This window comes from Calidris pugnax, unplaced genomic scaffold, assembly GCF_001431845.1.
Source record: "Calidris pugnax isolate Ruff unplaced genomic scaffold, ASM143184v1 scaffold349, whole genome shotgun sequence".
Classification (NCBI taxonomy): Eukaryota; Metazoa; Chordata; class Aves; order Charadriiformes; family Scolopacidae; genus Calidris; species Calidris pugnax.
Window position 1 is genome coordinate 1,034,257 of NW_015091088.1, and position 27,302 is coordinate 1,061,558.

The window sequence follows — 27,302 nt, forward strand, 5'->3', positions numbered from 1 at the left end:
TGCATGCCCAGATTACACCGCTAAGAGAGCAAGGCAAATTATTATGAAGGACCATCTGTTAACAAACTGACAGTGCTTCCCCTGCAGAATCCACCTCTATGCACAGTTTGTCATGGAGAGGTGAAGACACTTCTCCTTCCATGCTAGGATGCTCTGAAATTGCTGCCTATGTGCTGCTTGGCTGGAGGTTTGGACCAAGCTTTACTTTTTGGGGAAAAAAAAGAAAGAGAAAAACAGAAAGAAGAAAGGAATGGCTATGCCAGTTAAAAAACCTGGGAAAGGACTGAAAGCTGTAGCTGTTTTGCTTCTGCAACATGCTGTTTTCTTTCCACCTTCACCGGGCAGTGTCCTTTCCCAGAAATTAGTCATCTCCCCAAGGCATGCCCTGCTCCCTCGTCTCCCACCGGCCGGTTGTGCACGCTGCTTGCCGACTGGGAAATCCATCATCCAAAGAGTGTTTCGGTGCCGTTCCTCCTCTTGGCTGCTCGAGAAGGTGTGTTGTTTGCTTTGCCTAAGTGCTCCCGGGGCCTAATGCTCCGTTGTTATGTACAGACCATTTCTGCTGTCATGAATCATGTTTTTACCACCCCTGTGCTTTTACTCCTGCACCAGGCTCTTTTTTTTTCTTTTTTTTTGCCTTTCAAGCAAACACGTTTGAGTTTCCGTGTTTGCCGCTGAAACAGTGCACGTCGGGTACATGGCACAGGCTGAGCTATTCCTACCGTCCCGCCGCTGCCGAGGTCACTAAACCCACCTAGTTTTGTGCAACTAAAAGTAAATTGATTAAGTGCGGCCCGAAATAATTTTGCCAGACACATATGAAGCCAAAAAAAAAGAAAAAAAAAGAATTTTCACTGAAAAAACCCTCATGCCGTCAAGCAAAATATGCTCTTTTCTTATCTTATCTGTTGTGAGTAACTCAAGCTATTTGCACAACGCCTTGTGCTAGGAAGGAGTTGTTTGTACATGTTTCACTCCCTTTTTCTCCCAGTTTTGAATTTTGAATGAAACCTCTCTCTTCAAATTCCTCCCCCCTGCGAAAATGTCCCGGTTCCTCTTTCCTATGCTTCCCTGAAGGTTGGACCCAGCCCTCCTTCCCAAGATCCCTTAGTTGCAGATGGTTTTCTATTAATCTTCAAACCGCTTTGGAGAGCTCTCCGCGTCTGGCAGCGCTAACATCCCCTCTCCCTCCCGTCCCACCCACTTAGCCTCAGCCTAAGAGCCCTTAACAAATGACTCCCAAGGAATTTAAATGGCTAACGCTCGCTGGCCAATAAAGAGATGCATAAACTCTATAACCAGGTTACACGGCTCTTGCCATTAGGAAGAAAGGTTGGTCGGGCAAAGGCGCGAGTCCTCTTAACCTGTCGCCCTTCGATCGCGGGAGCGGAGAGGTAAGGGAAATCTTGTTTGCTCTGTAGGGCTTTTTATCTGGTTTTCATTTATCAGGGAGCTGGGACCGAAAGTATGTCATTGTCAAGGTATGGGGCTTGGGTTTTGCCTTCTTTTAGAGGGTCCTAAAGAGTTGTTTGAGAAGGAAGCAGCTTCTTCTACGCTTGAACGACGAGCTCGACATGTGAATATCTAAAAGAATTTGCGTAGCAAACTGCAAAGCGAATGTCAGAACAGTGAAAACCAAACCAGTGATATTTTAGACAGGGGAAAACAAATAAAATTGTGTCTCAGAGATATTTTTTTCCAGTATCTTAAATTAATGAAATGAAAGGCAGCCATTTACAACCGCCTCATGTTATGTTTTCAGTTGGGCTGTCTCTGCCGTTTTCTGTTTGTGCTGGCTGGTATTTTCGTCTGTTTTTTCAAGAGATAGACATAAAAATCAAGCTTTAAAAACTGGGTTATCAGCTTTAGATACAGAATTTGGGGCTTGTAGGTTGACGGTGGCTTCCAGGATGGTTGAACAAGCAAGTTATATATGCAATTATTATTAATACAAATGAATCTATATAACTTGTTCTACATGCTGAATATTTGATAGTATTTTAAGAGAATCAAGTTCTAATATTATTCTATTCACATTCTTCTTACATAGCATGTGAAACATTTAAGGCTTGTATATGACATAGGACACGTGAAGTTAATCTCTTCACCCTTATTTATTTATTTATTCATTTATTGCTTTATTGGGGTCAGTGCTGATAACAATAGTGAAGTTTGAACTCAAATCCAGAAAATATCAGTTGAATCTAAAACCTTAAAAAAAAAAAAAAAAGGAAATGTAGTGTTGCAATTAAGGCTCAATTAAAACCAAGGACAAAATTGTCCATTCACATGTTGGACAAGATGCAGCTGTTGTGTATAGTGGTGTCCTGTCCTGAGCTGGGTGGTATTGAAGCCGTGCTTCAAAATGTGCATGTAAAGTGCTCCTTCACCCTTTGCACACCCAGGCCTGCCATGGGTGACAGCCCATGCTCGAAGCATGTGAGGGATGTCACAGCTTGCAACGCTCCATGGCCTGACAGGCTGGGCTGCAGAAAGGGCATCTTTTTCAATCGTATCATCACAGCTGATCTCTGGAGGCCTTCACACCCAACACAGTCCATGGTGGCACATGTTGGTGTTAGTTGATGATGTTGCACCAAAGACCTTGCCAGTTCTCAAAGAGTTGAGAGAGCTTTTTAGTTAAATTAACACAATTAATCTAACAGAACTGCAAAACATGTCCTTTTTGCTTGTCAAGACAAGGCCATAAGGCTGTCTATCAAGAGCAGGTTGTAATGCTGTTGGTTTGATTATTTTTCCATTGGTTTCTCATATAGCTCTGCACTGTATAACTGAGATTAGATAATGTGTTGGATAAAAATGCATAAAGTTAACAAAGGAGAAGCCATTTTGCTACTCTTTTTAGTCATTTCTATTCAATTCTGCATTTCAGTTCCATTCTTTGCTGAAGAAATTATATTAAATCGAGTGTTGCTTGTCTTCTTTCTTCAGCTTTTAATTAAAAAAAAAAAAATCCCAGTTAAGGTCAGCAAAAGGTGAATTTCAAATGACATGTGTCTCAAATCCAACTCCTTTTCTGAAGCACACAGAAATTTAATTTCCAAACCATAGGTATTTCCAACTGAGCTGTAATTTCAGTAGGCTTAAATTGTCTTGAATTAACCCAGCACAGTGATGGTGCCTCCTGAGAGAGTCCCTGCCTTAGTTAAACTTTTTTTTTTTTTTTTTTTAATTTATAATATTAAACCTGGGCACAGGTAATGAGTGCTTGAAATCTCTTCCTTGTACTTGTAAACCTCATTTCTCAATTTCAATCCAAGGTTCATAGGTTTGTACAAACTTCTTGGATCAGAGGTCAGGTACAAATTGCTGCTCTTTGCAGCTCCTTTCTGCCGATATGACAGAATTTCACAGCAAAGACAATTGCTTTTCGTCCCCCTCTCCTCCGCGCACGGGCAACGCCAGGCAGTTAACAGCATGATATGTGCAAGTCAGCCATTGGTACCTGAGTTTAATAAATAACTAACTGGGTTTCAGTGGTGCAAGGTGCATATTATACAAGGGGTCAAATGTCAGTGCACAAAGGGAAAAAAGAAAAAAAAAACACCACCCACCTTAGTCACTGACTAAGCCAAATGCTTTGAGTTTAATGTGCTTTCAGCAGCAAACATTCACATCCCAACTGCAGGTCGCTTTATGCTGATTTTCGTTTCTGTGACCTGAGGGGGAGGGATGACGTTGGCCACTTTCAGGTCTCCCTGAAACCTCTGCCTCCTGCTTGAAATCAGGGCCCCCCGTCGGTGCGGCGTTCAGGTGGCGGACACAAAACTGAGAATGTTGCAACAAAAATAGTGCATAAGATTACGGGGGAACTGAAAAGTCTTGAAGCTATTTTTGTAAAATTAACTAGGTGAGTAGACTTTGTATAAACAGGCAGGATGTGTTATGTTTCATTCTGGGATCTCCAGAAGAGCTGGCTGAAAAAGTTAGATCAGAAAGGCTGAAAAGGGAACTGTAGTTTATGGACTTTTTTAGATACTTTTGGTTGCACTGTAGAGTGGAACATGTTGCTGTAATGTTTATGTAGACAGACAGAGTGCTCCGTATTGTAATAACACAGAAAAATCACAAGCACATGCATGTATATCCCTACTCCTCAGGGTTCAGCAAAGCCTTTCACAGACATTTTCAATGATCGAATTAAATCACCATGTTCATATATAAAATTTTTCTTCGAAGAGGCAAGTGAAATAGGTGAATATCTTATCTTTCCTGTGTAATAATTAACAGGTCGGTCTAGTTGTGGCGTTGGTTTTCGGTTGCAGAAGATAGTTTTTCCTGTCTTTCTTATGGCAAAAGTTTGCAAGTTCCTAGTCCACACTGAATGAAAGACTTCTTCCTTTCCTAGAAAGAATGCTTGTTAAACAGACAGTTAATGAGAAGGACACACTTACCACTACCAGCATGTCTGCAGAGAACACTGGTTATTTGCATTCGTTGTAAACAAGCACTGCAAAAAATGTCTCCCATCGAGTACAGCTCATCCAGAATAGGAAAGACTTGTTACATACTGAATGACTACATTGCACTTTATTTATATGTCACACATTTTCCTGTCTGACTGTGGTATTAATAGACCTTGTTGACAGGACTGAAATATGGGAATTTGGGGAGAAGGGAAGGGTTGTCGTGTTTCCTGATTTGGAAAGCTGATAAGAACAATTACACAACCCATCTCTCATCTTCTCAGCTTTCCTCAACGTGTGGCTTCAATATCTTGCAGGATAATAACTTCAGCCTCAGCCAGCAACTGGTTCTATCGAAATGGCTGAGAGTTACAGAATTACTTTGAGTTGAACTGGGTAAAAGACAGAGCTGGGGCAAATGGTACAACGCACGAGTTACACAACTTGTTGGGACAAAGTTCTGAATGACTTGCAGCAAAGTGCATTATAAAATAAGGGAGGAGACTGGGTTTCGCTTACCCAAACTTCCTTCAGACGTGGTTTAAGCTGAGGTGGCTGGTTTGGCACTGCAGTAGCATAAAAACACTCAAGAAACACACATTTTATTGACAGAATTCACATTGCAGAAGCAGGGAAAATAACAACCACGTTGGTAGGATGCTCTAGGTGTTGGTGGTGCTTTGACACATCAATAACTGTTTCATCAGCATCACTTCATTCTCACCACAGGAAAACCATATATGCATGAACAGAATTTTCACTTCATCAAAAAGCAATGGCAAGAAGTAACGTGCCAGGCTCAGGAAAGTTTTCTCATTTATTATTTGAGATATCATCGTTGGTATCTCACTGAATACTGTTTTTGCAGTTTCTAGGCCAGGAGGTCAGGTTGCTGATGGGACCTCCATCCTAGCAACGCTCGCTGCTGGGCACTGATAGCGCTCACGGATAACGCTTTGACAGCCTTTGCAGGATCACACTCCAAATTAAATGTGCCTTAGAAGGATGCAGAGAGGGTTGATAACAGAATAGGCAGAAAATTTGCACAGTATATGGTAACTTTCTTTTGCAGGCGAATCATAATTTCAGCTCCATCTTTTAAATTGTATATAAAATTGCTGTGAGGTAAGATTAATGTGGCTAAGGGAACTGGTATAATATGGCTAAGAGCATTAGATCTGTGGTTGTTATTGTTCTTAATGATAGTGATGAAAATAAGAGGTTTAACCTTCAAATCCTAGTCTGAAGTTGTAGCCAATTGTTGACTGTACAAATTCGGTGCTCAATTATCGTATTAGCATTCAAGTTTTAACCTGGGGAATTTGAGGATGTTAATTTACAGAATAATTTCAGGTGTTTTCCTCCTAAAAAGGAGCAAGAAGTAGAAGAACAGACTTACAGTAATTTTGTTACAGCTTTGTAAGCCAAATACATTACTTTTGATTGATGCCTAGAAGACATAACCAGTCCCTGCAAGAATTTTAAGGCAGGATTTTCAGTAATGCCCATCACTGTCTTAAATATATCCCTATAAAAACCATTAGAGTCTTATAACTGATGTCAGGGGGAGTATTGCTAGATCCTGAGTACTGTTGGAAATATCACCCTTAATTTTATCTTTCTTTGTGTTCCTTCTTTGAAGAGAACACAATCAAAAGCCAACAGTTTTTGGTGTTTTAAATGGGACCAAACATTTTTAATGTGCCTTGGCCAATTGGGACGAATTTAAGCAGCTGAGAATCATGCACGGACCCTTTCTGTGGTAGCTCCACCCTGAGAATTGCTTTTCAGGCCCAGAACATCGACTTGCCCCGTACATGGGTAATATGACTAACAGACCAGAATAAAATTGATATTTAAGCTTGAAATATGAACTCTCCCACTGAAATCAGTGGCCAGACCCCTGATGATAGGCCCTAGGTCAGGTTGCTGAGTGTCACCATTAGCAGAGGTGGGAATTTCAGCCACAAGCCTGGGGATTTAATAGCCCAGTCTTATCCTACCCCTTAGATACTTTACTCTGTTTCTCTCTACGTTTAAGTATAGTACTTCTAGCGGGCAGAGAGCCACCGCCGTACATGGTCATGCCTGCACATAGGTGGGAAATGATGTGGTGCAGCAAACGCTGCTGCGTGTGCATCTTCTTGGGTCCCGTGCAGCGCCTGAGCCAGAGGGTTTCTCCCAGGTGACCCTGGCTGGAGATGGACAAGTTCGATTGCCTTAATCCAGGCACGTGCATGACGATGAGAGTATGGGGTGCTTTAGTGGTGCTGGCAGCAGGGCAGCTCCCGCAGCAGACAGACGGGTGGTTGTCAATAACGAGCACTGGTCTGATCTCTCCTGAGCTGCTCATCACACGCTGGTGATCCAGTCTCTTGCCAGCCGACGTTCCTGCCCCTCCAGGTCTGCTGACGCAGTTCACCACTTTCTCCACAGACTTTTGCCAAAAACCGATCCAGATTATGAAAATCCGCCTTTTCAAAACATTTTACTTAGCCTGGGGCAACTTCTTCACCCAGCTGGGCTGCAGGTAAAGGGATGTGTCTGACATACTGCAGACAAACACATGGCCTGTTGGTCTCAAGTATTGCTTTTTTTGTTAAAAGACAAAGACGTCATCCATTCCCTTTCCTGTATGAAAGGCTTTCAGGAAGGTCCCTAGCCAGGAAGCCATGCTGAAATGCTGCACTCTCTCTTGCACTGACCCGCCACAAGATTCAGCTTCAGACATTTGCAGTTGAGTAGCGACAGCAGGTAGGGAACCAAGCTGTGGTCCAACTCCCGCTGAAAACCACGCTGTTGAAAAACAAACTAGCCTTTGACACTTGAAATATAAATTTATTTGGAGCCAGGCGAAGTCTTTGCATGAATTTTTCCCCCCCAAAGATTAGATCCTTTTTTCCACCACACCTGCTGCCTGCCTGGCCTCTGTCAGGGCGGTGCGTGGAGAGGAGCCAGGGATGCTGCTTCCAGTAGGATGTCCCCTGAGCTGATGGCAAACAGAGGGCTGAGCCTTCTGCCAGGAAGCACGTGGAGATGGCAGCGAGTGCTTGCGGGGCCGGTGGCTACATTAGGCACGTTTGTAAAAGAGGTGGGACTTTGTGTTCCTCCATCAGTTTGGGAAGGAGGACCTTGCAGGCCGTGTCCCTGCCCCGGCTGCGGCAGTCGGGCACGTCATGGCTCAGCTTCGGGAAACAGCCCCAAAGACACCGGCTTTGTTCAGCTCATTTATGCAAATAAATCTTAAGAAAGGTGTGACAGCCTTGCCAAGGAAAAGAGAACTGATGAGTAACGACACCGTAGTTATGGTTAAAAGGGGAGGTAACTTGCACATTACCCTTGAGGCTACCTTACTGCAAACTGACGTGGCCACGGCGTTTTTCTGTTCAGACGATAAATCTGTAAACAGGCAGACCAGGTTTTCAGCAAAAGCATTTCTGTGGATATCTGATGTTTGTGATAAAGTTGTTATTAGTAAGTTGTTGTTGTTGTTAGATACGTTTTATGTATATAAATTTGCCATGAGAAAAGAGTCAGCTTTTGAAAATAAAGAGCTTTAACAGTAGCTATACTTCCAGAGCTCAGCAGCAGGATTACCATTGGCCCTTGTTATTTCAACTTAAAAAAAACAGGAAGGTCACATTTAAATCAGTAGCTGTTATTCCCCTCTGTCGACAGGGTGTATTTAGTTAAAATTTCAGCAACCTCTGCAGCAGCTGTGGCTTAAAATCCAAAACTGTGGTGGTTTCTTGAAGCAAGCGGGTGGCTGTGCAGTGTCTGGGGAGGGATGCTGTGCCAGCTTGGCAGGAGATCGTACGGTCCAGGGTCTGCAGCTGGGCTGCCGATGTCCCCGTCCCCTCCCAGAGGGTCTCCCCGAGTTCTCCTGCTGCCCCCTGTGGTTCTGGCACCCGTCCCCGTGCTAGGGGACCGCCGGTCTCAGTATCACCCGCAGAAGGACACATGATGCCACTAGGTCTATGTTACACAGAACCGGAGGCATGAATTAAGCGCAAACATAAACAAACCCCTTTCATAGGAGCACGTGAGCGGAGTGGACACGCGGTTGCCACCACAAGGGCACCGGCCGTGTCCCTGTGTTTGTGAAAGCCTGTTTGGCCACACTGGGATCAAGAGAGGAGCGGGCGGCTGCGTGAGCTCACGGGGCAGTGCCCAGGGCTGGAGCAGCCCGGGGATAAGATGCTGTATGGACTGCGGGCATCGCGTTTGTGCCAGGGCACCGATAATCAAGGCGTGGTATTTCTGTTTAATAAAAGATCTGCCCGGGTTAATCAGCCCCCTCACAGTGTGCTTTAGGCCAGTCACTGCCAATGCACGAAGTTTCCCATTTAATATTCTGAGCTGCAGTGCAAAAACAAAAAAGACACGTTAAAAAGAAGGCAATTGTTGTTTAGGGCAAGAACTATTTGCAGCCACACAATTGGCAGCGAGGGAAGGAGTTTCGTAAGGAAGGGGAAGTGAAATTTGAATAGTTTCAGTAAAACGTGTACATCTCAGGGTTCACCTGTGCAAAGGAGAGTCCCTGGGGCAGAGACGCTGAACCGAAGGGCTCACAAGCCTGGCTCCTGGTGGGCTGGCAGCAGTTAGCATCCATCTAACGTGGCACGGCAAAATCAAGCAGGCTTTACCTTTTTCTGAGAAGCAAAGAAGCTGGTCTTGCTTCAGTCCTGAAAATTAGTCATTTAAAGCTTAGTTAAAGCTTAGTTATCTCCAAAGCACAACCTTTCTCATTAGAAATTAATATTTTTCTCTGTCTCTCTTTCTATGAATCCTTGTCATCGAGATCAAGTGTACCTTCCTGCTCAGGGACTAGAAATCAAGCACTTCTATTTCACAAGACACTACATTTTAATGTAGCTTAAACTTTTGCCTCTTCTAGCATTAATCACGTTTCTTGGATGTATTGAAATCAGTCTGGCGTTATTAAGCCCACTAAACACAGAGTATGATCTCATGCCCCATGGACACCTACAAAACATGGGAGCAAGTTTTCACAACCAGTTTATTGTGGGCTAAAAAAAACGCACCAGTAGGATTGAACACTTTGGAAAGAGGCAATTCTGAAAATAATTTTCTTGAGAGTGATTGCATTTTGACATGAATAAGTTAGAGTGTGCTGGCAGCCTGTTTTCTAAGGCAATAACAACAGGAGAAGAGAGCTCTCAGACCAGACACACCTGCGTTTTTTTTCTCATCAAGGTAGATGGTATCTGAACTTGGTGAAGGTGTCGATTATGTCATGTGGCAATGAATGTTGTTAAGTGTGTATTTAGCTGCATCAAGCAGGACAACGTGGGCTCTATAATTGTCTGAGGTATGAAATCCAGCTCTGTGGAGCTGCACAGAAAAAGTTAAACACATTTGATCATGAATCTTGATTTCCAATAAATCACATAGAGATAAAATGCATTTTAGGTTCACAAAGAATTTGTTATTATTCACTATCACAAACAGTGTAAGGTAGTGATTGCAGGAAAGGTGGTCATCAGCACTTAGCAGCAGTTTCAAGTACAACTTCTAATACTCAAAATCATCCTGCTGGTGCCATGCAAAGTGCTGGAGAACATGCCAGTTCCTGGACAGCCACCAAATTACCTGCTGGTTTCTGGTAGGCAGGGGCGGCTTTGTTCCACCTCTCCTCTCTCCACAGTCCTGGTCTGTAGCTTCCTAGACTATAGCCCCAACGACTGCAGATAACAGCATACAGAGACTTTTATTTTGTAGGTTGACATAAAATTGATGGCAATGACTCATTTCTAAACTCACCCAAACCTGGGGCGATAAGTAGTTTACTTGCCAACAGGTGGCCCATGTAAAGGTAATGATTATTCCCCAGTAAAGTGTTAGTTTAACAAGCTTTGCCTTCATTCAGGGAAAGGTGAAATCACATTTTTAGGAACAAATTGTCAAGTGAAAAATTAAAATGTTTTTCTCTGCCTTAATTTTTTTAATTGTGTCAAATAATTCCCAGGAGTAAATTGAAAATGTCTGACTGTGACACATTGAAAAGGAGGAACATTTGAATCTGAGAGAAACATGTTTATCAATAGCATTTTAAAGCAAGAAGCTATCAAAACTGGTGCACTTCCATAAAACACCTGGCTTCAAATAAATTGTGTTCTAAATTATTGCCTGGGCATCAGCATCACCATTACTGCCGTCCTTCTTGTCTGCCTCCCCCTCTGCTCTCCATATTTTTAAATGAAAGTGGCTCAGAAGCAGCAGTGTAGAACACCCGTGGCCCAAACACACCTGCAAGATCAAGCCCTACCACAGATCAGGGCTCAGAGGTCTGGCTCCTCAATGTCAAATTAGAAGCTGAGCCAGGCACAGTGGGGTTTGCCCTTGCTGGTGCAGAGGCATCTCTAGATATAGACTAGCACAATTCTGGGCAGCTCAGGGACTTTACTGAAAAAAAAACCTGAGGTGTTACGGTCACTATGATTTAAATGGGTTTTGTGGACCATACAAATCAGACTTAGGTGCCTAAATTTTGCTCCTGTATTTCTGTGGACTTGGGCCTATTATATTAGTGAAAGACCTGCCTGCAAGGTTACCAATGCACTGAAAATGGCCAAGTCACTCTAATGAAGGGTGTATTTCAGAGTCCTTGTGGGACACAGAGAAACCTGTGTCCCATTGGATAACACTATTACACAGAATAAATAAATCTGGCTGAAGCTTTGTCCTTTTTTTTGCAAAATAAGCCTGTTGAGCCCAGATTGGGAGCATTTCTTATGGTGGTTTGCAAAGCTGTTGAACACAGGGTTATGGCATTTAGGAGTAACAAACACAAGTAATGCCGCCACATTAGACATAACACCAGCAAGTGGTGCTTCTGGAAAGGATTTGGGGTTAGGAATGCCAAAAAAACTCCACATGGTTTGCTAGTGAAAAGGTGTGGAGAAAAACATTTTTAGGTGAAAAAAATGACTGATCGTGCATGAATTCAGGAGTTCATCCTGCAAGTTTTAAGACAGAGTTGTGGCTTGATTAGACAGCTTAAATATCATAATAAGGAAAAAACAGAGGTCTTGAAAGACTCTTTAGTCTATTTAGACTCTAAACCTATAGAGAAAGGTTTAACAGGTAATCCTAGCTGGAAGCAAAAGCCAGGCAAATTTTCATAAGAAATACAGTATGCTTGCTTGTCTGAGGGATTGATTAGCAAACAAACCATAAAGGGAAGTGGTGGGGTGTACGGCTCTTTGATTCCTTAAAACTAAGGTCCTTCTAAATCATACGACGAGAGGCTGAGGGAACAGGGCATGTTTAGTTTGGAGAAGAGGAGGCTGAGGGGAGGCCTCATTGCCCTCTACAACTTCCTGAAAGGAGGGTGTAGAGAGGTGGGAGTTGGCCTCTTCTCCCAAGTGAATAATGACAGGACCAGAGAAAATGGTCTGAAGTTGCAGCAGGGGAGGTTTAGATTAGATATTAGGAAGAATTACTTTACTGAGAGGGGGGTCAGGCACTGGAACAGCCTGCCCAGAGAGGTGGTGGAGTCACCATCCCTGGAGGGATTTAAGAAACATGTAGACATGGCTCTTCAGGGCATGCTCTAGTGCCCAAGATTATTGGTTTGTGGGTGGGTGTGATGTGGTGGGGTGTTGTGTTTTTTGTTTTGTCAGTGGTGTGTTTAGTTTTTTCTTTGTTTTGTTTTTGTTTAAGCTTGGACTTGATGATTTCAGAGGTCCCTTCCAACCATGGTGATTCTGTGGTGGAGTCACCATCCCTGGAGGTATTTAAGAAACATGTAGACATGGCTCTTCAGGGCATGCTCTAGTGCCTGAGATTGTGGGGGTCTTTTGTGTGTGTGTGTGGTTGGACTTGATGATCTCAGAGGTCCTTTCCAACCATGAAGATTCTGTGATTGTGCTCTGTGATTGTGTTCTGGAAGACACAATTTACTCAGATAAATGTTCTAGGACTCAATGTTCAAATAACAATAAAATGTAATGGTCCATGTCATATACAATCACATGTATTAAATGGTCCGATGGACCTTTCCAGCTTTAAAAGTCAATGAACTAACTACTCTCAGAGTCCCAAAGTGTATTATTTAATTGTGCTCAGAGAGGAAGCCCACTGTTGTGCAGTTGTGGTCATTAGCATGGTCATCTCCTCCTGTATGTCCTGCATTTTCCATGCTCCACCTGTGTTCAAAGGCAGAATGAGGTTTCCTTGATTTGCCTTCCCCTTGCTGGCTTTAAGGCCTGTGCTTGGCAGCTGCTCTAAAGCAAGTTGCCGGTCATAAGAGAGTAATTCCCCTCAGCTTTTTTGAAGTCCTGTTGTAGTAACAGAAGAGACAAACACATCAGACGTTGTACCACAAGCAGCAGGCAAGTCAGAAGCTTACCAGATCACCCTTTGCATGGAAGAGTTAGAGTTGGTCCCCCAATGCAAAAGCATATTTATTATTTCCTGCTCAATTGTTATTGTGAAGGCCTAGAGGAGTGAGGGCTTCTTATCAAATGGGAACCATGTCTGGTGCTTCTCATGCATTCACCATCTTTCACTGTGAAGTACGGCACCTGGCCATACTTCACTGCGCTGTTCGGGAATAGATGGATTAACTAAGTAATGACAGAGAGGGAGGAGAGGGCTCTGGAGGTGGAAACCACTTGCTCCATAGCAGTATCTTCCATTTCTCAATCCCATGCCAAGTCCTTCTTACGCATTCAAAGAGGAGATGAGCCTCCCTAGGATCTTGAGGTGCTTGGTGGCATTCCTTCATGCAAATTCAGTCTCCTGTGGCAGTGGCTCTCAGTGCTGGGGTGGTACAGGCAGGTGATCCTCACACGTCCCTCAGAGAGGGGCTGTGCCTGCATCCAGGATGCTCTCCCCCTGCAATATAAATGCTCAGGCTGATGTGGCTCGTTAATCTGCTTTTCTACAGCCTTAGTCCCAGTTTGAAAAATGAACTTGCAGAACAACTGCAGGAAGAGGAAAGAGAAGGGTTGGGATTCTGGTGGTAGCTAACAGCTTCTAACGAGCATTCTCGTTCGTTCATCTGCTTTTCTACAGCCTTAGGCCCAGTTTGAAAAATGAACTTGCAGAACAACTGCAGGAAGAGGAAAGAGAGGGGTTGGGATTCTGGTGGTAGCTAACAGCTTCTAACGAGCATTCTCCTTCTTCCTTTGCCCAGGTTTTATCAGGCTGTGAATGAGTTTGACACCATGACCGCTGAGGACTCCACTGCAAGGATGAGCAACGACTCCTCCAACGTGGCTACCACGAAAGTCCCTGAAGGTGTTGCCGGTGCGCCCAATGAGGCGGCTCTGCTGGCCCTCATGGAGCGCACTGGATACAGCATGATCCAGGAGAACGGGCAACGCAAGTATGGTGGCCCTCCTCCCGGCTGGGAGGGCCTGCACCCTCCTCGCGGCTGCGAAGTCTTTGTGGGCAAAATCCCCCGCGACGTCTACGAAGACGAGCTCGTCCCCGTGTTCGAGTCTGTGGGCCGCATCTACGAAATGCGCCTGATGATGGACTTTGATGGGAAGAACCGTGGCTATGCCTTCGTGATGTACACGCAGAAGCACGAGGCGAAGCGTGCCGTCAGGGAGCTGAACAACTATGAAATCCGCCCCGGCAGGCTGCTGGGTGTGTGCTGCAGCGTGGATAACTGCCGGCTCTTCATCGGAGGTATTCCCAAGATGAAGAAGAGAGAGGAGATCCTGGAAGAGATCGCCAAGGTGACGGAAGGCGTGCTGGATGTCATCGTGTATGCCAGTGCTGCAGACAAGATGAAGAACAGAGGCTTCGCCTTCGTGGAGTACGAGAGCCACCGAGCAGCGGCAATGGCCAGGAGGAAACTCATGCCAGGAAGGATCCAGCTCTGGGGACACCAAATTGCTGTTGACTGGGCGGAACCAGAGATAGATGTGGATGAAGACGTCATGGAGACTGTTAAAATCCTCTATGTGAGGAATTTAATGATTGAGACCACAGAGGACACCATTAAAAAGGTCTTTGGGCAGTTTAACCCTGGCTGTGTAGAGCGGGTGAAAAAAATACGTGATTATGCCTTTGTGCACTTTTCAACCAGGGAAGATGCCATTCACGCCATGAACAACCTTAACGGTGTCGAACTGGAAGGCTCGTGCCTGGAGGTTACCTTGGCCAAGCCAGTAGACAAGGAGCAATACACTCGCTACCAGAAAGCAGCAAAAGGAGGGGCTGCAGCAACGCCTGAAGTAACTCAGCAACCTAATTATGTTTACTCCTGTGATCCGTACACACTAGCGTATTATGGATATCCATACAATGCCTTGATCGGGCCCAACAGAGATTACTTTGTGAAAGGTTAGTAAGCACAATTAGGGGATGTGATGGGCAGGTTTGGGCCCAGGCTGGTGTCACCCAAGGTCCACCTGAGCCAAAGGCCAGCTGGTGCTACACACTTTTTTCTGAAACTCTCTTTTGTAGGTCTTTTTGCCATATTTATGTTCTGTTCCATTTTAATTTATGACTATACAGAGTGTATTTATCTATAAATAATTGCTACTGTACAGGCTAGTATGAGGGAGGCATCAAAATTATGGTTAAGAAAGAGCTAACAGGCCAAGCACAGAATGGGGAGGATCTGTTTTTTATGAGTGCTGTACTGAGTCTGAACAAGACCCAGGACTCCAGCTTCTGATGCCTCCTTCCAAAGAGGTGGTTTCCAAGTATTAGAGATTGTGACAGAGGGCTCCTTCATGCCTTCTCCTGGAGGTGTGGGTACAGTGACCAGGTCATTTGAGAAATATGAGCAGAAAGAATCACATGAGTGCAAAATATTTTTTTTTTATTATTTATACTTCAATTAGTTATCGGTTAGTCATTAAAAATTAACTAAGAGTCAGTTATTCATAAAAAAACCCTAGCAGCTATAACTGGTACTATAATTGCAATTATTCTGTACTTACAGGAATTACAGTTTCCTGAAATTTAATGTGTATTTCTATATAACACGCAGTTTATCATTAGTATATTCTTAAAGCACCCATGTAAACCAAATTCTTAACCCTAGTTAATCAAGAATTTCAGCTTCTTCTCAATTTCCAGATTTGTACTTGCAATGAACTACAAAGGAGTTAACTGACAGTCTAAATATTCTTTTAGGCCACCACAGAGTGCGTTAATACCATAGTGTCCAAAGTACTGTGATAAGGCACACGTTGACTCACTAAGATAAAGGCAGGCAATATTTTTGGAGCTAGGGTATATTCACGTCACTAATAAAATAGCAGACGAAAGAAACAGCAGTAGTAAAAATATATGCAATGGTGGGACAAAGTTGGTTAAAGGCCTGGTACAACTTTAGGCCACCTCTACAGGGTCCCAGCATGCCAGCCGAGAGCCTGGGTCTCCTCTGAAGGACAGCTGAGAGCAGAAGCTGTTCCTACTGCACAGAAATCACCCTGGAGGAGCCCCTCTCTCTCTGCTGAGTGGATTATACCCATAACACTGCCCACGAGATTTGCATCAGTATAAATAAGCAGTTAATATACAGTCAAACCCCAAGAGCAAAACTTCCATGGGTTTACTGGGGGTTTCTAAGGTGAAACTCTTCTGTTTTCCTAAACGAGTTCACTGAGACTCAGACGAAAGAAATTTCAGCAGCCTCATTTCTAAGCACGTTGTTCCCCCCATCTCAGCCTGGGGCCGTTGGTGCTCCCCGTTATTGGGCTGTGACTCCCGGTTATTCACCATCCTCTTCTCTGTTGTTACCATAAGCAGGCAGCATACGAGGCAGAGGGCGAGGTGCAGCTGGCAACAGAGCCCCGGGCCCCAGGGGCTCCTACCTGGGGGGATACTCCGCCGGCCGTGGCATCTACAGCAGGTACCACGAAGGCAAAGGAAAACAGCAAGAGAAAGGATTCGAGCTGGTACCCAACTTGGAGCTACCTGCCGTCAATCCGGTGGCCATCAAGCCTGGTGCAGGTGAGTATGTGCAACGAAGGGAGGAAACTAGAGGTGGTGGGTGAGCCCCTGCTTCAATCCCCATGTCAGGCACATGGGGACATCTCCAGGGCCAGACCACGGCTGCGGCAGTGGGGACAGCCCCGTGGCTGGGGCTCAGCGCTCCCCTGAGCCCGATCCCTCCTGGCCCAGGCCAGGCTTTCTGCAAACAAGAGGCACACAGCAGGACAGGGGACATGAACACCTGGGAGCTCTTCAGGCCAGAGAAAAAAAGGCCAAAGCTGTGCCCACCTCTCCTGTCCCCTTTTGCACCTCCTCAGGAGAAAGCGGACTTTACTCTCCATCTAGTTACATACACTAGAGCACGGTGACTAAGAGCAATTATCCTCTCCAATGCTAATTTCAACCTGGGAGATTCCCACCCCAGATTTCCAGCCAGACCAGAGCTCTCTCATGCTTGGTTTGGATTTCTCCAGTGCTACAAGGCTGGGAAAAGGACCTGGGGCTTTCCCATTGCAGGGAAGTCCCTGGCTGAGGCAAGCTCCTCCATCACCTTCAGTGGCATGGGGAAGGAGCAATGCAGGGAGCTCTCAGGGTCCAGCTTTAATTGAGGCAGCACCTACAGGAGAGCTCTCAGCTCTGCTGGGCTGCAGAGAGATGGCCCAAGGGCCCCCTCCCGCCACATTCTCAGCTGAGTGTCCAGCAGGATGTAGGTTGAAGCCCTGTAACTCCTCAAAATTCTGCTCGGAAAGATTATTATTTGGAAAAGCAGCCTGAGGAAGAAGGTCCTTGCAGGTGATGGGGTCAAGCCCTCTTGCAGAAGTCCTCAGGTCTTCTCCCCATTCCCCTCTCCAAGTAAATTGTAACAGCAGGACCTAAGCAGTGTTTAATAATAAAGCTGCAGTTGTTTCCCAAAACATGCTCCATACTGTCAGTGGAAACTACAGCTTATACCTAATATAGGCTGTGAAGAGTTCTCCATAACAGCTGGATAAGACAATGTGAGTCAAGGTCTAGAGAAAAAGGAAGGCTGTTAAGATTCAAGCCATTTCCAAAGGAAGGTCAGGCTGCCTGAGAAAACCACCCGCTCACCATCAGAAAATATTACCGCTATGTGTGTTTGTAAACATACTTCAGGAATTTCAGGTATTACTAAAGGATGCTTGAAAAGAGGTCTTTGAAATGCAGGCCTATTGGTGGTGTCTGTAATTCATTCGACTGCCAAAGCCCTGAAGCTCAAGTCTAAATGTTTCTACCCTTAGCTGAAGCATGTTGAGATTCAGATTTCTTCGTCAGGTCTTCCCCTCTCGTATTGTTTCAGCCCAGCCTTTGAGCACAGAAGCAGCCAGTCCGGTTTCCCCAACCAGATCATATGACCCTCACGACAGATCATGTGGACCCATAGGTACCACATGCAAGAATTACCTCTGTTATTTAAAGGGAATGTCTCTGAAAGCACATTACCAGAACTAAGGAGTAGAGATGTACCAACTCTGCACAGTTTCGTACTGTTTAGAACAACCTCAAAACTCATTTCTTTGCCAATGGTTAGAAAACTCCTGAGAGGTCACCCCAACACCTCAGCTGCCTTTTCTACCAGAAGGTACTGCAGACTGGAGCACATGAGCTCTCTGCCTTTGCCTCAATGAGAAATTATCCAGGTTATTTAAACAGGTGATAAAACTGATTTGAGCTGACCAGGTGGACTTGGTGTAGAAGGAGAACTGGAAAAGCTCACGGATGCAGGGCTCTGCTTGGGGAAACAGTGGTAGTCCACTGGCAGTGGAAACATCTCTGCCTGGAAGACATCTGATCAGATCCCCTGTTGCAGTCCCCAGGATCACAGCGAGAGCACTGTTTGCTGGCACCTGTCCTTCCCACAGGCAGAACTGGACACTTCCACATTGCAAAGTTTCATCCCAGGGAAAGAACCCCATGTGCATATTTGGCTTCATTTCTGACTTACTGGCTGCACCTGCCATAGATGTCAGCATCACCTCTTAGTTCATCATTTATTGATTACTCTGTTTTCCTGGTGGATGACCTCACTGCTGAAAAGCTCACAAGTTGAATGCTGAAGCATGCACTATGATGGAAATCATAGCATCATAGGACAGTTTGGGTTGGAAGGGACCTTTAAATATCATCTAGTCCAAACTCCCTGTCATGGGCAGGGACATCTTTTACTAGGTCATGTTGTTCAAAGCCCTGTCCAACCTGAACTTGAACACTTCCAGTGATGAGGGATGGGGCATGATGGGGCATCTACAACTTCTTTAGGCAACTTGTTTCAGTGTCTTATCACCCTCATCATAGAGCATTCCTTCCTTATGCCCAATCTAAATCTACCTTCTTTCAGTCCAAAAGTGTTGCCCCTGGTCCTATTGCAACAGACCCTACTAAAAAGTCTGTCCCCATCTTTCTTATCAACCCCCTTTTACTACTGAAAGGCCACAATAAGGGCCCCCCGGAGTCTTCTCTTCTCCAGGCTGAACAACCCCAAGTTTCTCAGCTTGTCCTCATAGCAGAGGTGTTCCAGCTCTCTGATCATCTTTATTGCCCTCCTCTGGACCTGCTCCAACAGATCCGTGTCCTTCTTGTGCTGGGTAGCCCAGAGCTGGATGCAATACTCCAGGTGGGATCTTACCAGAACAGAGTAGAGGGGCAGGATCACCTCTCTTGGCCTGCTGGCCACACTTCTTTTGATGCAGCCCAGGGTGTGACTGGCTTTATAAACCGTGAGTGAACATTGCCAGCTCATATCCAATTATTGTGATTATTGGGAATGTTCAGCAAAGTACATTTCTTCCCAAAGCAGTGCCACGAAGCTCCGCTTTGGACCACTACAAACTCACCATTTGAACACCATCATTCTGACCACAGCCTTTACCCTTTGGCTGAAAGACCATAGATCTAATTAGGTTGCATTGTCCAATTCTGGCATGAGGGAGAATTCTCTTAAGAGCAATTTCATTTTTAGTGTCATTAAGCATATTGATCCTGTAGCAGAAAGATGGGATAAAACATATTTAGCCAAGTTAGTCCTGGGAAATGAGTAAGAGCAAATGAGCTGATGTTTCTCAGGGTTGGCCAAAGGACAGCATACAGACACCCCCTTTTACTACTGAAAGGCCACAATAAGGGCCCCCCGGAGTCTTCTCTTCTCCAGGCTGAACAACCCCAAGTTTCTCAGCTTGTCCTCATAGCAGAGGTGTTCCAGCTCTCTGATCATCTTTATTGCCCTCCTCTGGACCTGCTCCAACAGATCCGTGTCCTTCTTGTGCTGGGTAGCCCAGAGCTGGATGCAATACTCCAGGTGGGATCTTACCAGAACAGAGTAGAGGGGCAGGATCACCTCTCTTGGCCTGCTGGCCACACTTCTTTTGATGCAGCCCAGGGTGTGACTGGCTTTATAAACCGTGAGTGAACATTGCCAGCTCATATCCAATTATTGTGATTATTGGGAATGTTCAGCAAAGTACATTTCTTCCCAAAGCAGTGCCACGAAGCTCCGCTTTGGACCACTACAAACTCACCATTTGAACACCATCATTCTGACCACAGCCTTTACCCTTTGGCTGAAAGACCATAGATCTAATTAGGTTGCATTGTCCAATTCTGGCATGAGGGAGAATTCTCTTAAGAGCAATTTCATTTTTAGTGTCATTAAGCATATTGATCCTGTAGCAGAAAGATGGGATAAAACATATTTAGCCAAGTTAGTCCTGGGAAATGAGTAAGAGCAAATGAGCTGATGTTTCTCAGGGTTGGCCAAAGGACAGCATACAGACTGGACCGGTTGCTGCCTGCAACTTCTGCAGTACAAACCACAGTTTTCTTTCCTGGAGTAGCTCTGCCTATGGGAGTCACACGTCCCTTGATCTCAACACCTGGATCAGGGACCCACTGGGAGAGTATGCACTCCCACCCGTCCCTGTGCTCAGGCTACACTCTTGGCCAGGGGGGAGGACAGTGGTGGTCAGAAGGGGCAAATCCAGGTTGCAGCCCCTGATCCCCAGCAGGGTTCTCACCCTGGGACATCCGTGCCGGGAGCATGGGGGGAAATGCCAGGCAGAGCAGGCAGCACCAAGCCCACCACTGTGCATCAGCCACAGTGCTCCCACCCGTGGGGATGGCAGAGGTGGCCCAGGTCCCCGTGCCAGCATACGGGGCTACCTGCTCTGAGGAGAGCAGTGCAGGACCACTGCAAGAGAGACAGTGCAGCCAGGAGGGAGGGTTCTTTGAGATGAGGTTCTGGAGACAAGCTCCTAATGCACCTGATGTGTCTGGTCTCTCCTAGTGGCCATCCCTGCCATCGGTGCCCAGTACTCCATGTTTCAGGCTGCTCCGCCAGCCAAGATGATGGAAGATGGCAAAATCCACACTGTCGAGCACATCATCAACCCTATAGCCGTCCAGCAGGACCCAGCTAGTGCGGCAGCCGCCGCGGCAGCCGCGGCCGCAGCTGTAATACCAGCCGTCTCAACGCCTCCCCCCTTCCAGGTGAGTTCGGCACGAGTCCTGCTTCCCATACATCCCATTTCCCATACATCCTGCATTCCATATGGCCTGTTCTGCGTTCTCAGGTTGGGGGAAAAGTTTGGCCTCCTGCCCTGCTCCCATTCAGGAGATGCCGTCAAGGATATTATGGTGCCCAACGGCCCTGCAGTCCATCTGACCTGTCTTAGACATCTGCACTTTGGATGGCTGCTCCCCCTCTATGGGGAACCCAAATCTGGGAGGGAGGGAACATCTCGCGTGATGGCGTAACTCCCATACCCTCCCGCTATTACTTCACCTTCTAGGGGGTTCACAATTATAGAATCATAGAATCATAGAATTGCCCAGGCTGGAAGGGCCCTCCAAAGGTCATCTAGTCCAACCTCCCTGCAGTCAGCAGGGACACCCCCAACTAGACCAGGTTGCCCAGGGCCTCACCCCCCTCTCCAGGGGGTGGAAACGGGATATTACAGCAATTAAGGACTGGGTTTTTTTGGAGGTGTGAACCCGATGCTTTCCTTCCAGGGCCGCCCCATCACGCCGGTGTACACCATGGCTCCCAACGTGCAGCGAATCCCCGCCGCCGGCATTTACGGGACAAGTTACGTGCCCTTCGCGGCCCCCGCCGCGGCGACGGCGACGATAGCCACGCTACAGAAGAACGCCGCCGCTGCCGCCGCCGCTGCCGCCTACGGGGGGTACGCCGGCTACATCCCCCCCGCCTTCCCGGCCGCCACCATCCAGGTGCCCATCCACGACGTCTACCAGACGTACTGAGACTGTTGGCAGAGGAGGGCGGTGGAGAAACACACACACTGAAGGAACACTTTACTATTTATGAAGAAAGAACCCGGCTGCGAAAGAGTAAACGTTTGGGCTCGGTCAACTGATGCAGGAAGTGAAGAATGTCATAGAAAAAAAAAAACAAAAAAAACAAAACGTGTTTGAAATATTTTCTACGCTTGAAGTTTTCACTAACTTTTTTTTAGGCTATTTTTAAAATTTAACATGCCTGTATTCATACATTTCTAAAGGACCTCGATGCATCCAGCCCACCGCTGACGTGCATTTATACGCATCCTAGGGGGGTTGCATAGGGTCTTTTTTTTTTTTTTTTTTATTAGCAGTTATATTTTCAATATATTTGTGGTATGAAGGTTATTTTTTAGTAACTTCTGCACTCCAGAGATGTCTATTTTGTAGTGCCTTTAATAATATATCAGCTATATATTAAAAAGCACACCTGAGCAGCTAGGGAAAGTTTTAACAATATATTTTGAAGAATATATTCAATATTTAAAGAATACATACTTTAGAATTTTTTTTTAAGGAAAAAACCAACAAGTATCTTATTTAAGAAATTATACTGGAAAGTGCAATTTGAAAAATGTGCAAGACCTCTGCCGTTTTGTGCTGGCATTAATCCAATCTGCTTGTTCTTATTTGAAATCGGAAGTAACTAATATTGCCTGTTTGGGAGAAAGAGAGGAAAAAAAAAAAAAAAAGCCTCCTCACACAAATCTCTTCCCAGTGTGATTTGCAGGCTTGTGTTAAGTAAAGGAAAGGCTCTGAGTTTTCCTTAACAACTGGATTTTCTATTTATTGAAGTTACTCGTAGTTGGAGCAGGTGCAGAAACGAGTAGCCGAGATTTCGCGCGAGGTGTCTTGACTTAGATCTTCATCCAGTATAAAGCCTAGGCTCTTTTCCAACGCTCTTTATTTCCTTCTTTGAAGTATATGTTGGTAGTGACTGCGAATGTATGCTGCTGTCGGGCAGAGCAGGCGCTGCTCTCGCAGCGTTACCTACCCATCGCTCCATCATGTTCCGCCAGAGATTTCCGAGGTACTAGGGGTGGTAGTGATACTGGAATTAGTGAAACGGGGCTAAGCCTCCCTCCCGGCCTCCCTCCCACACCTAAACCCCCTTCTCCACGACCGGAGTTGTACATGCACATCAGGGGCGGGAGCGATTAGACCCGACGATTTTTAAGACGTAGAGCTTGTAAATATCTTTTAATATGCATTTTTTGAAGTCATTTTATGTTGCAAATTTACACGGTATGTGGTTTGCCACAAAACAAAAACCTTTTATTGCGATGTTATGAAAAAAGTTTGTTTTATTAAGAAGTAAATATATTATTGCAGTGTTTTGTGGCCTGTTTAAAGGCTTTTATTTAGTAGTGCGGTGAATGTAAAATACAGTAAAACGGTATAGAAATATCTTGCCCATTGTATGAAGTGCATCAGCCCTGCAAGCACAGCTCCAGCGACACGAGGTGTGAGCAGGCAGTAAACCATTTTCCTTTACTTTTTGTGGTATAAGTACCAACCGAAGGGGTTTCCTATTGAGTATATTTTGACAACCGAACCACTTCCACACCGCGTCCAGCTCAGCAAAGTCACCTTTGAATTAATACACCTTTTTTTTTTAATTATTATTATTATTATAATTATTATTTCCCTTGCCTCCAAACCGAGCGGTTGGTTTTATAGGTGCTCTTGCTCAGCCAAGCTGAGCTCTCCTTAACCCCGTCGCTCCCTCAGCAAAAGCCCTGCGAGGAGGTTAACCATTAGGCTGGACTCTGCCCCTCCGCACCCCTTCCCGGCAGATTTTTATTGCTCCTGAAAGCGCACCCAGACCTTCGCCCCGAGGGGACTCGGGCAAAGCCCCAAGGGGGGAGCCCCCCCTCAACCAGCCCTCCGGTTAAGGCCTCGCACGGCTCAACACTAAATGTCACCATGGGTCCGTGGGCTCTGCACAAACACCCCTGGGGTGGGGAAAAGGCAGTCTAGGGGTTTGGGTCTCCATCAGCCCCTTTCCAGCCCCACGCCACGGTTGACCCACAGAGGAGGGATGAAGGGTGACGGCTCCCTTCCTACTCATCCTCTCCCCCGTGGTAGGATGAGGGTCCCCGCCGCTTGCAGAGGTGGCAGGGAGAGAAAGGAGCCAATGAGGGCAAACCCCGAGGTGTCCCAGGCCACTGGTGGGTGCTGCCCGTGCCAGGGCAGGAGCAGGCAGGACCTGGGGACGCAGGCAGGACACGGGGACGCAGGCAGCCGGGTCACACTGAGCCTCCCACCCCTGCCTGTCTTTTACACTTGCTTCTAAACCCTTTCATGTACACTACTACTGAGGTAAGTCTGATAACTTGAAATGTGAACATCTTTAGGTTAAGAACAAAATATTCAAAGAAAAAAAAATTATAAAAAAAAAAAAACAAAACGAACTAGTGTGCCTTATTCTCAAAAGAGCTGATATTTTAGGTGTTTTATTGTATCTCTGTTCTCTGTACTGTTGGAAGCCTCTGAGTTTATTTAGTTCTTGCTCCATTTACGGTACGTTTCTAGGATGTAGTGAATAAAGCATTCTTTAAAAATGGAGACTGTTATTTCATTGCCACATCCCACTTCCAGGTTTAGCCACTCCATCAAGGCTGTGCTCCCCTTCAAGCTGGGGCAAGGGTGTTGGGGGCAGGAGGGGAGATGCACTGTCCTACTGGCTGCCCACTCCCACCACCTGTAGAGGACAGTAACCTTCCCAGCAGGGGTACTGGGCATCTCCCCATTCTTCCAGCAGCCTCTGATCAGCCTAGATCTCTTTTCACATCCAGTTTAGAGTCAGTGCGTGGACAGGGATGGAGCTGAAGCTGGCATCCCTCTGTGCTTTCCATCCATCCAGTGCACAAAACCCCTCTAGCTCCATTGCATGTCCTCACTGTGGGGCAGAAGTGCTGTGGACTAGCATGTCAGTTTTCATCTCAGCGTGTTCCACCTCCAGAATCCCCGGCTGGTGTGAACCCACACAGAGACAATGTGCTGCAAGTACCGGGGAGAAGAGCAGTGTGAGGGAGCAGAGGTAAACTGAGGCAGAGCAAAGAGATGGGAGAGGCGGCGGCGACCAAGACAGGGACTAGTGCTAGTGAATAATGTGGAATTTGGGAGGAGGGGACAAAGTCACCTAATTTTGGCTGTTTTCCCTGTATAAACATTGCAGGCTTGGTTTAGGACTCTGTGTGTCCCAGAAATCATTTCCACCAGCAGATCGATCTATCTTGCTCAGGGAACGGGCAATCAGCACGATGCTAAAAACAGCTTTCGAGGCAATACAGCCACATTAGGACTTCACCTACTTGTCAAGTTACACAAGAAGACTAACATCTTTTTGGCAATTCATTGCTGACCTTTCCATTGACTAGAGGTCCACCTACGTTTGCTTGGATGAGAAAGAATCCACCAGCAAACCACGGGCTCTTTTCTGGTGCTCAGATGTAAGCCATGCCCCTCACAAAAAGCAACATTTTCCAAGTGAGGTGAAGAACTGTGGCACACTGAGACATCTTTCTGGCTCTTTCCTCTTTCACTTTATCCAAGATAGCCATGATTAAAATGAATCTAAGCAGCTTTTTCTCAATAGACATTTTACAAGAGTTTTGTGGTGTTTTTTTTTTTTCCTGGACTGCTGGTTTCTGACTTCAGTTTTGTAAGATCTTAATTAATGATTAACCCATCATAAGGTTGAAATATGCAAGTCATTCTCAGGATATTAACATAAATAACGCCAGAGAAATGCAATTGTGCTTTCAAGATGACCTTGCTGCCTTGGGAATGTCAGGAGCTCTGCTGAGGTCTTGGGCACTGTGACAACTCCACGCACTGCCAAGGCGATCCCGTTCTCACATGCACTTCCCTGGCAGGTTTTGACCTAAATCACTAAAAAACAGTTTTGTCTTTCTTCAGGAAACACCATCCATTAACACGATTGGGATATAGCTACTATATAAACAGATTAACATGAAACTGAAGTGGATTAATACCACTCTGATATTGCAACATCTCATTTATATAAGCACTAGAGCTCAAACTATATGCAAAATGCATTTTTGATACAACTGGAAAGGTATATTTGGTACTCCATCTCCTTCCCTGTGGCTGGTGTTACACCCCTGATGTCTCTGGTCTGGCTGGGTCCTGAGCACCTACTGAGCTCTCTGCTCCCCCTGTGCCTATCAGCCGCAAAACTGGCCCATCCTGCTGACCTGTAATATAAATAAACCCCAGACCTACCTCATAACAAGAGAAACTACCTCTGCTGGGCATCTAAAAGCCAGCAAAGGCCGGTTTTATGCTCCAGTGTGCCAGTTAAATGCTGAATCACACTTGACTGAGTTTCAGGGCCAAGTCCTGCCTGGCAACAAAATGGTCAGAAGGGTGTTGCAGGGAGAAACTGCAAGTTAGGGAACAAAAAAAGGCTGTTCTGTGGCACCAGGTCTTTCCCTCCTGGCACAAGGGCAGGCTGTACCCTGCAATTATGGTCATTCCAGACACCAAAGAGCAAAAAGACACTAAGGAAATTTTCAGAAATTTGGTACCACAGAAGTACTTCAATACAAACTATTTCCTATCAAGCTGATGAATTAGATCATGTTTTGGTTTGGTTTTTTTTTCCCTCCAGCCAGAAGACCAGGACTGGCGTTCACTGTTTTCCTAGTCAAATAAGCCAGAAGGTCTGCCTCAGGCAAAACTGCAGGCCCTGCATGCGGGAGATGAGCAGTCAAGGACTAAGTCTTCACCAGAAAACTTTATAGGGAAAAATGCCCAGATGTGCTCAGGATTGTCCAATGTGCACCACGCAGCTGCATCTTCCCAACACGGTGGCAGATGTCTCCATCTAAACAGGCTTTGCTGTTCGATGCCCTGCCCCACGGCAGGCCCTGGGACATCGCTTCCATCCACCCAGGGCTCCCCACAGCCACCCTTCCCCATGGCATTTGGAGAGGCAAGATCACTAACCTGGGCTGTGGGATTGTGGCCAGCCAGACTGTTCCTGAGCTTCCACACACAGCTGGTTCATAGGGTGGTCACCACACTGTGTCACTTTTCATGGTCTGGTTGTCCACAGCTGTAGCTTTACTTAGAAGCAAGATATACTTTTGTGAATTATTATTTTTTTTTTGCTTCTCTCCAAACACACACATGTAATTTTTGCCAGCCAGGCTGCACTTTGAGCCTGTCCTTGCACGTTTTTGCAATGTCACAGGAGTTCAGCATCAGCTTGGCCACTGCCTGCGATCTGCACGCTGGTGGGAAGCAGGAAGCCACAGGTAACCCAGAAGGTCTTCCTGAAGCATGAAAAAAATCCTGCAAAGAGCCTACACAAGCCACAAGAGTGACCTCAAGCTAACCAGCAGAGAGAGAGATGCATTTAAATTGGTCAGAGGTAAACCGGCCTACACAAAGCCTTGAAGCAATGACTACAACGAGCAATTCTCACTCCTGTAACAAATCTGTAGGATATGGACCAGGTTGTCTTGCAGTCAGGCTAGAGCAGTTCCTTGGTTCCAAAGCCTTGAAGCAATGACTACAATGAGCAATTCTCACTCCTGTAACAAATCTGTAAAGCCTTGAAGCAATGACTACAACGAGCAATTCTCACTCCTGTAACAAATCTGT

At 45.9% G+C, this 27,302-nt stretch overlaps 1 protein-coding gene across 7 annotated transcripts in view; it reads left to right on the forward strand.

The window, feature by feature from the left end:
* The window catches only part of RBM47 (RNA binding motif protein 47), a 93,299-nt gene extending 69,256 nt beyond the window's left edge, over nt 1–24,043 (forward strand). For 5 of the 7 annotated variants that reach the window (XM_014957855.1, XM_014957853.1, XM_014957857.1 and 2 more), the window contains 4 exons: nt 13,591–14,750; nt 16,167–16,373; nt 20,653–20,855; nt 21,378–24,043. In XM_014957855.1, the coding sequence (XP_014813341.1) occupies nt 13,591–14,750; nt 16,167–16,373; nt 20,653–20,855; nt 21,378–21,629 (1,822 nt within the window). In that variant the 3' untranslated portion in view covers nt 21,630–24,043. Of the gene's footprint in view, nt 1–1,330; nt 1,395–13,590; nt 14,751–16,166; nt 16,374–20,652; nt 20,856–21,377 lie in introns of those variants that run through there. The other 2 variants (XM_014957858.1, XM_014957854.1) reach the window with 2 other exon arrangements.
* Nucleotides 24,044–27,302: the final 3,259 nt, after the last annotated feature.